We start from the raw sequence: 14,034 nt of genomic DNA, 5'->3' as shown, positions 1-14,034 counted from the left end.
TCATCATTCTTTAATGGCAGTGCCTTTTCACTTTATTTTGTAGTTAAAACAAGCCTATCTTTAGGCAGAGAGATTAGAACACCAGATTCAACTCCACTTCTACCTCTTTCCTTCATTTCACAAAAAAATACTCTGAGCACCTACACCACAGCAGTGAGGCCACTGTGCTGAGTGCTGGAGCCACAGCAGCAACCAATATATGCACACCACTGCCATCTGGGGCTTACAGTCTACTTCCTGAAGAGTCTATCTGCCTCAGCAATACAAGAGGGAACTAAAATTAGAATTTCAGAGCTGGAAAGTGTCTTTGAGAGCTTTTCATTCCAGCCCTTTTAAAAAAATAACAGCCACCTTCTACTGACTGTGATTTATGTGCCAGACATTGTGCTAAGTTCGCTCCATGCATTATCTACTGGAGTGGGTTGCCATTCTCTTCTTCAGGGGACCTTCCCGACCCAGGAGTCTAACCTGGGTCTCCCGCGTTGCAGGCAGATTCTTTACCATCTGAGCCACCAGGGAAGCCCACTGATTCCTCACCACAACCCTAAAAAGTAGGAACTACTACTCCTACCCAGTCTCACAGATGAAGAAACTGGAGCTTGGAGAAGTGAGACGATCTGCCTGCACCCCAAAGTTAACATTGGCAGAGCTCAGATTTGATCCCAGGCAGTCTGACTCCCCAGCCTGTGATTTTAACCAATGTGTAGACTGCCTTAGAGGAGTACAATAAAACCATGGAGTTTGCCCAAGTTCAATACCACTGAGTAAGAGCTAACAAGTAACTTTCTTCCCAGGGACATTTTTCCTCTGCATCATGATCTCTGTCGATCTGAAATAATATTCTCTTATTAAATATATATATATATATATGTATATATATATATATTTCTTTCTACACTTACTATTCCAATTTTTTTTCAACTCTGAGGTACTAAAAATACCAGGAAAGCCGGAACCATATGTTCCCTGTATTCACTGTTATATCCCAACCCTGAAAACAATGTCTAGCATATAGTAGATGTTCAATAAACATTCGAGGAGAGAAAAAAATGAGCAACTCTTCAACAAGAGGACTTAACTTCAATAAGGTAATTCTGCTTGTAAGAAAGCTCCATAGCATGCATCCATTAAGAATAACAATCCACATGGAATATTATGTGCAGATTGTAAGAGCTACCTGATTTCAAGCACCTAATGTGTGTCAAACTCTGTGCTAGGTATTTTAAACCACACAATTTTTCAAACTTGAGATGATTTTCCCATTTCAAAGATGAAAAAATTAAACCCCATGAGATTCAAATACTGGGAAATAATGGTGGAGGGATTTGATTTTCTGCCAATGAACTCCAAATTGTAGCCCTTTCCCATTGTACTCTGCCTTTTTCCAGATTTCTCTTTGGATTATGGTCTGTTTTATCCCCTAGTGAAACACACAATGGTTTACTCATCGAATTAAATGAGGACACAAGAATTCAAATATTGTGCTAGCAGTGGGCACAGCAATTTACACTATTACTATTTAATTAATTTTTTTATTGAAGGATAATTGCTTTACAGAATTTTGTTGCTTTCTGATTTATGTTATTGCTGTTATTTTTAATCTCAGAAGTGAAGTGCCAAATCTACCAAGGAAACTGTTTAGATAAAAAGCTTTAGATTAATTCATGGAAAAAAGGAATTGTGGATATCAAGAAAAAGAGGCTGCACAAAATACTGAAAACAGTCTTTCATTTTTTCAACTGAACAACTGAGATGGGAAAAGATCAGACTGAGAGCTAGGACACGAAGTTTCAATCACTTGCTCTGCCACAAATAAAGTTCCTCAGGGGTATGCCTCAGTTTACAGATCTATAAAATGGAGTTAATTTCTGCCCTCACATTTGTATAAAGAGAATTCTCTGAAATACTATACCTTAAAGGTCTCCAATACCTTTGCAAGTTCTATTCAGATGTAACTTACTATTGAACTCATAACGGTCAGAGATATTGTTTATTTTAAGGTGCTCATAGGCCAGGATTCAGATCTGGTCTTCAAGAAAACATGAAGATGGCCAGAAAAGGACATTCCCACTCCTGTAGCCACAGAAAGAAGAACACAATTTTCTGAAAGACATTTTGAGATGTATACCATTCATCTGAGACTAGAATCTGGCTTTAAGGAAAAAAAGACTGTGTAGCAAAATATGGTTTTAGACATTGTAATAGCTTCAATTTCATAGAATTCTAGTTGATCTATTTCAAATCCTAAAAGATGATGCTGTTAAAGTGCTGCACTCAATATGTCAGCAAATTTGGAAAACTCAGCAGTGGCCACAGGACTGGAAAAGGTCAGTTTTCATCCCAATCCCAAAGAATGTTCAAACTATCGAACAATTGCACTCATCTCATATGCCAGCAAAGTAATGCTTAAAATTCTCCAAGTCAGGCTTTAACAGTATGTGAACCGTGAACTTCCAGATGTTCAAGCTGGATTTAGAAAAGGCAGAGGAACCAGAGACCAAATTGCCAACATCTGTTGGATCATCAAAAAAGCAAGAGAGTTCCAGAAAAACATCTATTTCGGCTTTATTGACTACACCAAAGCCTCTGACTGTGTAGATCACAACAAACTGTGGAAAATTCTGAAAGAGATGGGAATACCAGACAGACCACCTGACCTGCCTCCTGAGAAATCTGTATGCAGGTCAGGAAGCAACAGTTGGAACTGGACATGGAACAACAGACTGGTTCCAAATCGGGAAAGGAGTACGTCAAGGCTAAATATTGTCACCCTGCTTATTTAACTTATATGCAGAGTACATCATGCGAAATGCTAGGCTGGATGATGCACAAGCTGGAATCAAGACTGCCAGGAGAAATATCAATAATCTCAGATACGCAGATGACACTACCCTTATGGCAGAAAACGAAGAACTAAAGAACTAAAGAACTGAAGTGAAAGAGGAGAGTGAAAGAGTTGGCTTAAAGCTCAACATTCAGAAAACTAAGATAATGAGATCCAGTCTCATCACTTCATGGCAAATAGATGGGGAAACAGTGGAAACTGCGACAGACTTTATTTTGGGGGACTCCAAAATCACTGCAGATGGTGACTGCAGCCGTGAAATTAAAAGACGCTTGCTCCTTGGAAGAAAAATTATGAGCAACCTAGACAGTATATTAAAAAGCAGACACATTACTTTGCTGACAAAGGCCTGTCTAGTCAAAGCTAGACTAGTGGTCATGTATGGATGTGAGAGTTGAACTATAAAGAAAGCTGAGTGCCAAAGAATTGATGCTTTTGAACTGTCGCGTTGGAGAAGACTCTTGAGAGTCCTTTGGACTGCAAGGAAATCTAACCATTCAATCCCAAAGGAAATCAGTTCTGAATATTCACTGGAAGGACTGATGCTTATGAAACTCCAATACTTTGGCCACCTGATGCAAAGAACTGACTCATTGGAAAAGACCCTGATTCTGGGAAAGATTGAAGGTAGGAGGAGAAGGGGACAACAGAGGATAAGATGGCTGGATGGCATCACCGATTCAATGGACATGAGTTTGAGTAAGCTCCAGGAATTGGTGATGGACAGGGAGGGCTGGCGTGCTGCAGTCCATGGGGTCACAAAAAGTTGAACATGACTGAGTGACTAAACTGAATAGCTTCAAAGATAATTTAACCAACTCTCTTTTCTAAAGAACTTTCTAACAAATAAAAACGAGACTTATCATTTTTCATTTTTGTCTTTGTAAAAGTGTGTGTGAGTGTGTGTGAGTGTGTGTGTGTATGCACGTGCACACACGTGCGCATATGCGAAAGGAACCAAACCTGACACAGGTTCTGGGTTCTCTAACTCTCCATTTTGTGAAAGAATTTAACCAATAGTGCATCCAAGACCATCAAAAATGATGCTTTGGGACTCCTCTGGTGATCCAGTGGCTAAGGCTCTGTGCTCCCAATGCAGGTGGGCCAGTTTTGATCCCTGGTCAGCAAAATAGATCCTACATGTCACAGCTAAGACCCAATGCAGCCAATTAAATAAAATCTTTTAAAGTGATGCTTTAAGATATTACTAATGGATCAGAATACTAATGAATGGGAAACATATTCAAAATAGGGGGAAGTTATTGTTCTATTGAACAATAATAAGTAAATTGTAAGTAGCATTATCTCTCTATAGATAAGAGTTTAAAAAAAAAAAAAAAAAAGCTTTAGTCAAACCATGGCTGCTTTCAGAAGGTGGAGGGTGACAACCTCTGACCACTGGCAAAGTTGTCCACCTACACTCTGCCTCCTAGGTCTCACCAGAGCAAGAAGTGACACCGTCCAGTGCGGGCCACACTCGGGGCACAAGTAGAGAGCAGGATCACACGAAAAAGCAGCAGCTACCATCACAGAACAAGACAGCCTAATCTTTCACTTTGATCATTTCCTATTCATTGATTAAAAAAAGAAAAGAAAAAGTTCTTTCAACCTGGAAACACATGTCACCAGTGTTCATGCCCCACAGAAGGGCTCCTTGACTTAGTCACCCACCTCCCCACAGACATAAACAGTATCAATATCTGGTCAATTGAGCAGCAAATAAGCAAAAAAAAAAAAAAAAAAGTTCTTGAAAGATTTTTGATATTGATGTTAAAGGGGCATTTTTTTTAAAAGCCACCATAACCTTGACATGAACCAAAATTTTAGAGTCTTGCCAAAACCCTATACAGTATGTATAGTGACCACATCCAGATTAAAAATTCACACGCCTGCAATTTAATTATTTTCTCTTTTTCCCCCTCTCCTGGCAGGGAAAGTGTTAAAGAAAACAATAAAAGGACAAGTAAGTGTACAGGGCAGGATTTACTGGCATTTACTTTTAATCTACGGCCCTTCACTCTGTAGCTTATCGGGCCTCCGTCAGTCCTTTTTCCTCCTTTATATTTCATGAGGAGCCCCCCATGCTGCTACTGAGAGACAGAGCCCAAGTGCCTATAAGCTTTTTGTCAGGTAAAAAGAGAAGAAAAAGGAAAGGAACAAGAGGAAAAGCAAAGCTAAGAGGCATCTATTAGATGTCACTAGGCTTTTGTATTCATGTCAATGATTCAGGATTAGAGTATTTGAAATAATCTTATTGAGAGGAATCAAAAGGCCCACCGAGTGAGAGGCTGCTCTGTAGCATATGGCAAAGGCTCGAACAATATCTTATTAAAGATGTGTTGGCTAACACTATTACTTTATATTATATTACAAAACTATTGTGCCTCCAACAGTTAGCGGGATGGTATAGTTACCGAGGGCCATTTTGGAGGTTATTGTGTGGGATCGAGCTATATAATTTGCCAGCTTGTCTAGTTACATCTTTCCAAGTAGGGTTTAGAGGCAAGTTTGGAACTGGAACCAAGCACTTCACCTTCAAAAATAAAAATCCCTAAAGCACACTGAAGACCACTCTATTCCCACTGGAAGTGGAATATACATTACGTGGATGAAACGCCAATGGCATTTTCTTCCCCAGAACCGGTTTCATTAAGTTTGCATCATTTACCACATGTGACCCCCTGTCTCCCCCATGAAAAATATACAGGGTTGTTTTTTTTTTTTTTCCTTTGGCTTTATTCCCCTCCTCATGAAAAATACACACACACACTCAGCTTCACACATTAGCAGAGTTAAGGCAATTAAAATTATATTACAATAAGTACCGTAATGTTAAAACCTTCATTTACCTTTGGACAAAGGCTTGTAACTGGAGAGAGAGTTTGGGAGGGAGATTTATCTCCATCTACCCATACCTTTAAAGGCAACACGCAATCAAAGACAAACCTGTAATGTTCACCATTTTTCATTGATTGCAATTGGAGTATTTAGGTCACTTTTATATTATCATGGATGGTATACAATTACACAGTTTGTAAAGGGAGGGATGAGACAGTAGGTGAGAGAGAAGGAAAAAGATGGTCTTTTTCAGATAATACTTAATGCAAATTAAAATGACCAAAATCTCACTACATGCAGAAGCTTCTAAATGGAGTTTTTAAAATCTGTCAATTTTTATTAGAGTCTGGTCAGGTGTGAGCGGTAAGGAAAACCAAGGTAAATTTATCACTGGAGAACTGAGTTGCACTTTAGGAGGGTTTGGGTTTTTTTCCTAGTCTAAGCAATTTCTTTTAGAAAAGCAAAAGCATATTTAATATAGTGATATATTCTCATCACAAAATGACTGTGCAAAGTTGTTAGATGACACACAAGGGACTTTGTTCAGCTTCTCTGTATTTTTCCAGAACTGTTACAAAAACAAAGTTATGATGACACAGGATTAAAACCCCACACCATGGGCTGACACCCAGGCCGGTAACACATATGCACTACTGATTCTCCAAAGCTCCCTTAAATACATTTCTTGGAAGTTGCTGCCATTATTTCCTTTACAGGAAAGCTACAGTTGTTCATTATACAGTGTCTGTAGTAGTATTACACTGTATAAAAGTGCTTTGCATTATGATATACTGTCAGCATACTTGAAATCCATTTGAATGTATCCTGGCTGTATATTTGGGAATAGCTGATAGCAAATGGAATATAGACTGCTATTAACTGATTGTATTTGTTACTTTCTTATCATGGTAGGAAACTGCATATAAATGTACGGGCTCATCTCCTATTCAGAATGGTATCTGAGATGTGATAAAATTTAGAATGATAGTCTCTCATATAAGTCTCATCGCTAATAATCACATATGAATTCCCACTGAGAAAACAAATGTTTAAATATGGTAGGATTAATAAACAACCATAAATTCACGCTCAGTGTCAGCGCTGGCTTTTCACTTTTGGAAAAAACGCAAACCTCTCAAACCAACCAAGAGGACAGCAATTATCCTGCCTGCAGCAATTTTAAAGAATGAATTCCTCGTCTTTTTATTTTAATGGGGCATTCAAAGTTAGGAAATCAGGTGATATAAAAGGCATATCAGAACTCTGGGAAATGCATTTATACCTCTGGGTCTTCGAGCTCTAGATAGCTATTTGTGTACCTTACAGAGTGATTATGTTTAGTGGTTGGTCTTTCTGAAAACTAGATGAACACCAAAATAATAAGTTGAAAGGTCAATGAAATAAAGCCTTGAAACTCTGACTAAAAGTCTCATCTGCAACTTTAATAAAAGTATGCTTATGTTCATGTTAATTGAGGACTTTCTTTTCACAGAAGATAAAGAAATTTTAGCGCATTTTTGGATTTAAGTCTTATGATAAAAGACAAAAAAATCATTTGTGGTCAAGGGGCCGTGATGCCTTCACAATCTTAGGACTGCAGATATAGGAATTAGAATAGAGCCCACCCTGCTCAATGGTTAAAAAAAAAAAATACTACATCCTAATTCTAACGTTTTACCATAGTTTTTCTGTTATACAGATGAACATATATGTTACATATATATATATCAGGATCAGTTTAATCAAGAAATTAGCTTGGTGTTAAGGCAACACTGCACTTTTCTGAAAAGTCTTATCACAGCATTCAAACCTCTAAGATGAAGAATGAATCAAAAAAAATGTTTTTATGAACAACCCTGATGCAGGTAAAATGGCCATTCCAATATTTTCGTTCTGAATTCTATTTCAGACAACAATCATAAAGCAAATCCATTTAGTGTTACCGAAGTGAAAGTGAACTAGATGTCAAAGATCTTTAGAAAATTCTGGAAAGAAATAAGTACACACTATTTTTTCTTTTTAGGAGAATCTTGGGTAAGTGTGGCCTGAAGAACTAGTTCCAAACAGGCTAAATTCTTCATGTTACAAAATTGGTATGCTTTTTTTAAATGTTGCATGTCAGGGCTTACAGCTCCAAAGTAGATACAGAGATTCTTATAAAATGGAAAAGAAAGACCAATCTATTAAGCTGCAATAAGCAAGCCCAAAATCTTTAGAGGTATATTAGTTGACAGGCTTTAAAAATCCACGTTTTTAGTACTGGTTATGAAGAACTCAAACTTGTGGATCACTTGAGCCGCATTACATCCCAAAAGGGCTATGTCTAAATTCACACGAGACCAAGAAAGTAATTTGAGGAGGAATTTCATCCTTTATTATTTCTATCTATTAAAAGAAAAAAGTCCACTTGTCAATTCTCAAAATCCACAGTGCAAGGAAATGAAGAATTGGGCTCTTCTTTTCTCCCTTTATTTAGCAGTCCAACTATTTCATCAATCACACTGATCTTAAATTGAAAAACCAAACAAACAAATATTGAGCCATCCCCCTATCCCACCCTACTGGAAGTTAGCAGCACAAATCTGGCTGGAAACTTTAAAGCTCTGTGTGAAAGGAATCCTATAGCATAATTCAGAGAAAGAAATGTTTTTGTAAGACCCATCTGTATTCATCCATGTCATTGCTCAAAGAAAGTTTAGTGAGCCAGGGTAGAAAAATAAAGAGTTTTGTGAAGCAAATCTAGAATGAACAGTAATCCTAACTAACAAGATAAGGAGTAAGAGTCTAGTCTGCACACTTAATATATTCAGTTCAAGCATTTATAAAGAAGTTTCCACATAGAAAATGGAAGATTTTTATGTGAATTCAGAAAATCTGGGTTCCCAACTCAGAGTACCCTAGGTGACTTTTGTCATTATCATCTTTTCTGATTCTTACAAAGTAAACCTAATTAAGAACCTCCCTCATTAGTCTTCCAGAAAAATTAGCACAGCTTATGCTAATTACTCCTGCAAAATTTAATAAACTTGTTGAAATGGGAATAGTCTAATGAGGTTTTATTTATTGAACTAAGATAACTCCAAGGAAAAAGGTTAGGACACAAGGATATCCGATGTGGTAATAAAACTACAATTTATTCAATTTCTAAACATGAACTTTATTGCAAACCTTTTAAATTCAAATATGAGTTACTATGTGAATATGTTAAATCAATCTCCACCTTAATCCAATAACTGCAAGTCATTTTTGGCTTTTTACTTTAACAATAATTACCACACATAGCCCTTTACCTCAACGATAATGAAATCTGCTGTTATTAGTTCCTGGTCATCAGCTATTAAACACAACACATTTGACTTTTCCCATGTCTATATATTCCAAATATCTAGATCCTTGCACACAGGCTGGTTTTTATAATCCTTAATCAAACAATTTGGCATTAAACAGAAACACAACCAGGCAGTCAACTCAAGATGCACACATCATCCATTTACAAAAATTTCCTTCCAAACGTTTTTGAAGTGACTTGACAAATTGTCATAATTGTAAAAAGAGTTGGGGTCATATTTTTCTGACTATGTTGCATGCTATCATAAATGAAGTAGAAACACATTTTCTAAATCACAGTATTTAACTGCTGATTTTGTTAATTCCACTTTTTTGATAGACTATGCCAAGCTGACCACTTGCAGCAAACCACTGGCAGCAAATAATACTGCCAAAATTTAACACAGAAATAGCTTATCCTGCACCACTGCCGTATGACCATAAAGCCTCTTCTATCAATCCTATAAATAGTTTTCCTGAATAACCACTACTAAAAGTCTTTCGACTGATAAAAATAGCACTGTTCTTCCAAAATCTGAAGGACAAGCAAAAGGAGCTAAAAATTATTGGTGCCCAAAAGGTGACTGCGTGTTAAAACTATGCTAAATCCTAACACAAGGATTGCCTGTACCCTCAGTCCTATAATTGCAAATTGGATGCATCTTGTAAAAACAGTTATACTCCTGCTACTGAATGCAGGCCCCATAACCTATTTTTACAAAATATGCAGGGATTCTCATCCATAAATCTGAAAGCAAATCAAACCCTAAGCACGTAACACAGATATTATGCAATCGGTAATATAGAATCAAAATGGAAACTATGAAATTCAAACACAGTTGCCATCATTTTTTTTCCTTTGCAGCAATTTTATGGAATTGAAAAATCTTTTCTATTTCGCCCTTCCTTGTGTAAGTTCTTTTCCTGTTGTTATTCTCTTGTTAAAAATGGAAGTTTCACATATCAGCACAGACAGGACTGGAGCATTAAAAACCTTTGGCAGACTGAAGGACAAATAAATTCTGAAAACTCAGATGCAAATAAAAATAGCTAAATGGGGTTTTGCATATCAGCTGGCATCGCTGCTTGAAAAGACAGTTCATGGGAGACAGTGGCAACAGCCAGCAAATAAACGTATGTTGGGACTCATGCAGATAACCAGGGTTTCAGCTGCTTTTCCAAGTACCCCTCTCTTAAGAGACCAAGATTGGCTAACAGCATTTTCTACTTTGTCAAACCAAAAAGGAAAAAAATAATGAAAAGGATAAATGTCATGAGTAATATCTCTAAAGCCACCAACAGTATAAAGTGCATACTTATTTTACCTAAATTGTTTGAACTACCCTAGCCAAGAAAAGGTTTTAAGTACCCTACTGGGATAGATGCAAGGCGGCAACAATAGAAGCCACACTAATGCAATCCAGGTAACACAATCCTGTTTCAAAAACACGGGCCGGGCTAATTACAGCGCTGCTGAGTCAAGTTTCTTATGCCATCGCAACCCACAGAAACAGGTCAAAATCAAATGTTATTCAAACCACAGTCATATCAACCTTCTATATCAGAGTCACGGCTTAAAACCAAATGAAGAACTTAAAAGCTTAACCCATTCAAAAGCAAAAAAAAAAAAAAAAGCATTTTCATTGCGGGTGGCAAAGTAAGGTTCTTGTCATCATCTAAACCAAAAGAAACTGTGCGACAGAACCAAATGCTGATAGTTACAAAGTATGGGCAAATATTTGGGCTGGTCTTTTGATCAGAACACTTTCTTCCTAATAGAAGAGTAAAATCTGCTTAAAATAACAAATGGTATTTTGAAGCAAGGTATTTAGGTGAAACAAACAGCATAAAGGTTATTTTTTTTTTAATTTATCTGAAGATTTATCTGCCATCGCAGAAAAAGAAACTGCATAATGGCATGTCTGCTTCTGTAGATAAACATGCTATATTAATTCTATAGGCAGCAGACAACTTCATTACACTCTAAAGGTGGGTGTTTTCAGCTTTGAATCAAAGAAGATATTAAGCAAAGTTATCAAGTTATCCAGCAAAGATATGTTTTTGGTGAATATAAGTGAAAGACAGTTAAAATATCTGACTCAAATGCAAGCTTTATAAAACTGCTAGGCAATCAAAATTGGGTTTAAGCCTAAAGAATCACATAAGTCAAAATTAACAACTAATGTTTTGTCATAAATCACAATGAAGAATACTTTTTCAGTTAACTGAAAAACGATAAAGCCCCCCAAAAGTAAAGAATTGGGAAGATAGATAGATGTGCACCAGCGGGCAGTGGGGGGGTGGAGGGGGTATCCAAAATCAATATTACCAAACCCCAAAAAGGGCTTTTATTCAGCTGTTGATCTCCTCAATGAGAGATCAGTCAGTCTTACTTGCAAGACTCTTCCAGCTAGTGGAGGGTGCTAGCTCTTTTCCTAGCTGACAACTGACAGTATCTATAAACCTTCCAGGCCATTTAACTCCCAATGAGTAATGCTATGTAACAAATGGTTTATCATACATGTTTCCATACAATGAATTTCAATAATTAAAATGTAAAACGAATATTTGGAATGCGACTTTGCATAATCTCTGCACACACTGACTCGAAATTGCGCCGAACAACTAAAACAGATTTATTGTTCTACAATGATTTACTTGGTCATGTCAGATTAGTAATATGGATCTGTTTAAAAACACAATAATTAAGACAAGCAGGATAAATTAATCAACTTCCAATGCAGTCTGAGCTACAATCAAACCCGGGAAATTACTGTAGAAAATCTTGGTTCACAGATCTCTTTAAAACTGCTTTTATGCATAAATAAAACCTTAAAATGTAGATGGATTACGTCCAACAGAACTACTGTAGCTAAAAGTGATAATGATTCAAACATTTTTCAAATAAAAGTTAAATATTTATAAGCACCCAACCACATTTCATAAATCACAAATTATTATTATTTTATTTCTGAAGCTTCCTGGCACAGCATGAGGATTGAGCCACAGAAAGTCAAGAAAAAAGAACATTCCTTTAGGAGCATGAATCAGACACAAAACTGGAGCAATCCAAGAAAGCGGGCCTCCAAAGAACATTCCATATGGCTTTCCCAGGAATCGCAATAGCTCAGAGCAGCAGATGAAGTCATGACCAACAGGCGAATTTCGGCCACATGCCTTCCTAACCCTCACCCGAGAGCCACACGAGGCAGGTGTTTCATTATAATGAGGAAAAAGAACCGACTGAAAGTAGAGTGGTCCCTACCTGTCAATTATCACTGGATCTGAGGGAGTCTCATTTCGGTTGCCACAGCTTTTCTTGTCACAACAGCGGCTGCAGAGCAAAAGCGAGAGGATTTAGTACAACCATTACAAATGTAAAATCATCATTTAGGCAGACAGAAGGTTCAAATTGCTGGGTTGCAAATGCTAGAATTACCACAAGCCATACCTGGCAATCAACGGATCCCTGGGACAGAATATTCTGTTTGGGTCACCTACGGGTTAATGCCAGGTTTAACCTCTCCCTGCACAAAGGCGGGAGGGAGAGGGACTCTCTCCAAGCGAGGACTGACAGTCCTAAGATGGGGTCTCCCCATCACTGCCCGCGGAATTGGAAGACTTCACTGTGAAACGCATTATTATTACATCTACCCAATGAGAATATTCAGGGTTGTGGGTGGCTCAAACTCTCTTCCCTCAAGATCACACTAATTGCGTGGAACACGTCAGTAATGAGGTATGAGTGATTCTCCCCCTCCAGTCATTTTGTATTCAATGGATTCCTTTTTCTTCTGCTTTCTCTTTTATAGGAGACGTTTCCTTCAATCACAGCCTTCCTGAAATCCTAAAACTCTAACGGTCTGCTTTGGAACCATGTTCAGAATGTAAGAGTGAAAGTACAACACAATAATTAAGACAAAGAGGAAAGACAAAACACAATAGAGATCCACATGTCCTCTGGCTTTTGTGCCTTCCACTGGTCACTGTGTAAGTTTTCTGGAAGCAGTATGGACATGGATCCAAAGGCTGGCAAAGGCCTGACAGTGAATGCTCTTTATTAGATCAGAGAAGAGGCAGTTATGGGCAAGAAAAGCATCTACTATCAAAATCCCACCCCATATGTGACCTTAAAGTTGCCAGTGTTTTCTTAAATTGAGATGCTTCTAAAAAGTGAAAAATTAGAGTTTTTGAAAATTACCCATGGTCAATGGAAGACTATCCATCTGAGACTTGTCTGCAAATAAGAAATGTGTCCAACTGGCCAGTCTATACCTCAGGGCACACTATAAAAGCATGTATTTGATCAATCATGAAGGTGAGGGAGTTATGCAAGGGTTATACATTACCTGCATCACAAATAAAATATGCATTTATCTCCCTCTTACACAAGCACATGCTTGCGCACGCACACACACACACACACACACACACACACACACACACTCATTCGACCTAGTGAATCATAGAGCCTAAATTTGGAGAGCTGTTGGAGAGAAACAAACACTGAACTTTATTTTCAGGACCCAGAAATACACACCCGCACAGGGGGTCTTTCACCAAAGTTGGGAAGTCTCTCTCTATCTCTGAAAAGAGAATCAGCTTCCAAATTGATGCTCATTTTATTTGTCTCTCATATCTTCAGAAAACAACAGCTAGAATTCTCTCTCCTTTGTCAGAGCCCCAGCTGAAAACCACACCACTCGCCTTAGAGCCATTCCCTTTCTGGTTCAGAGGAAACAATTTCCTCCAGGTCTGAGTTCAGCTATACTAGGACTTTGAGGGAAAGAAAGCCCAAAGGATCCCAACATGTAAAAGAGATGTAGAAAAAAGGGACTGAGAAATCCAGTAGTCGACATGAATGCCAAAAAAGTAATGATAATTTAAAAACTAAACTTTACTATCTCTGAACTCTACTTCCCTGCACCTACATTTCAAGGGCTTGCCAGGAGAGTGCAGTGGTTAAGAACACTGACTCTGGACTCAGAGTTGCTTGTGGCACTGGAGCAAGGTACTTCACGTCC

The 14,034-nt window shown here is 37.9% G+C and overlaps 1 protein-coding gene across 7 annotated transcripts in view; it reads right to left on the bottom strand.

Annotated features, from left to right (window-relative positions):
• EBF1 (EBF transcription factor 1) overlaps positions 1-14,034 on the bottom strand; it is a 410,646-nt gene that overhangs the window by 373,067 nt on the left and 23,545 nt on the right. For all 7 annotated transcript variants that reach the window (XM_027545801.1, XM_027545802.1, XM_027545803.1 and 4 more), the window contains exon 6: positions 12,276-12,344. In XM_027545801.1, the coding sequence (XP_027401602.1) occupies positions 12,276-12,344 (69 nt within the window). The remainder of the gene's footprint in view (positions 1-12,275; positions 12,345-14,034) is intronic.

This window comes from Bos indicus x Bos taurus, chromosome 7 (genome assembly GCF_003369695.1).
Source record: "Bos indicus x Bos taurus breed Angus x Brahman F1 hybrid chromosome 7, Bos_hybrid_MaternalHap_v2.0, whole genome shotgun sequence".
Lineage (NCBI taxonomy): Eukaryota > Metazoa > Chordata > Mammalia > Artiodactyla > Bovidae > Bos > Bos indicus x Bos taurus.
The sequence above is the reverse complement of the archived record's forward strand: the minus strand, read 5'-3'. Positions and strand labels throughout refer to the sequence as shown.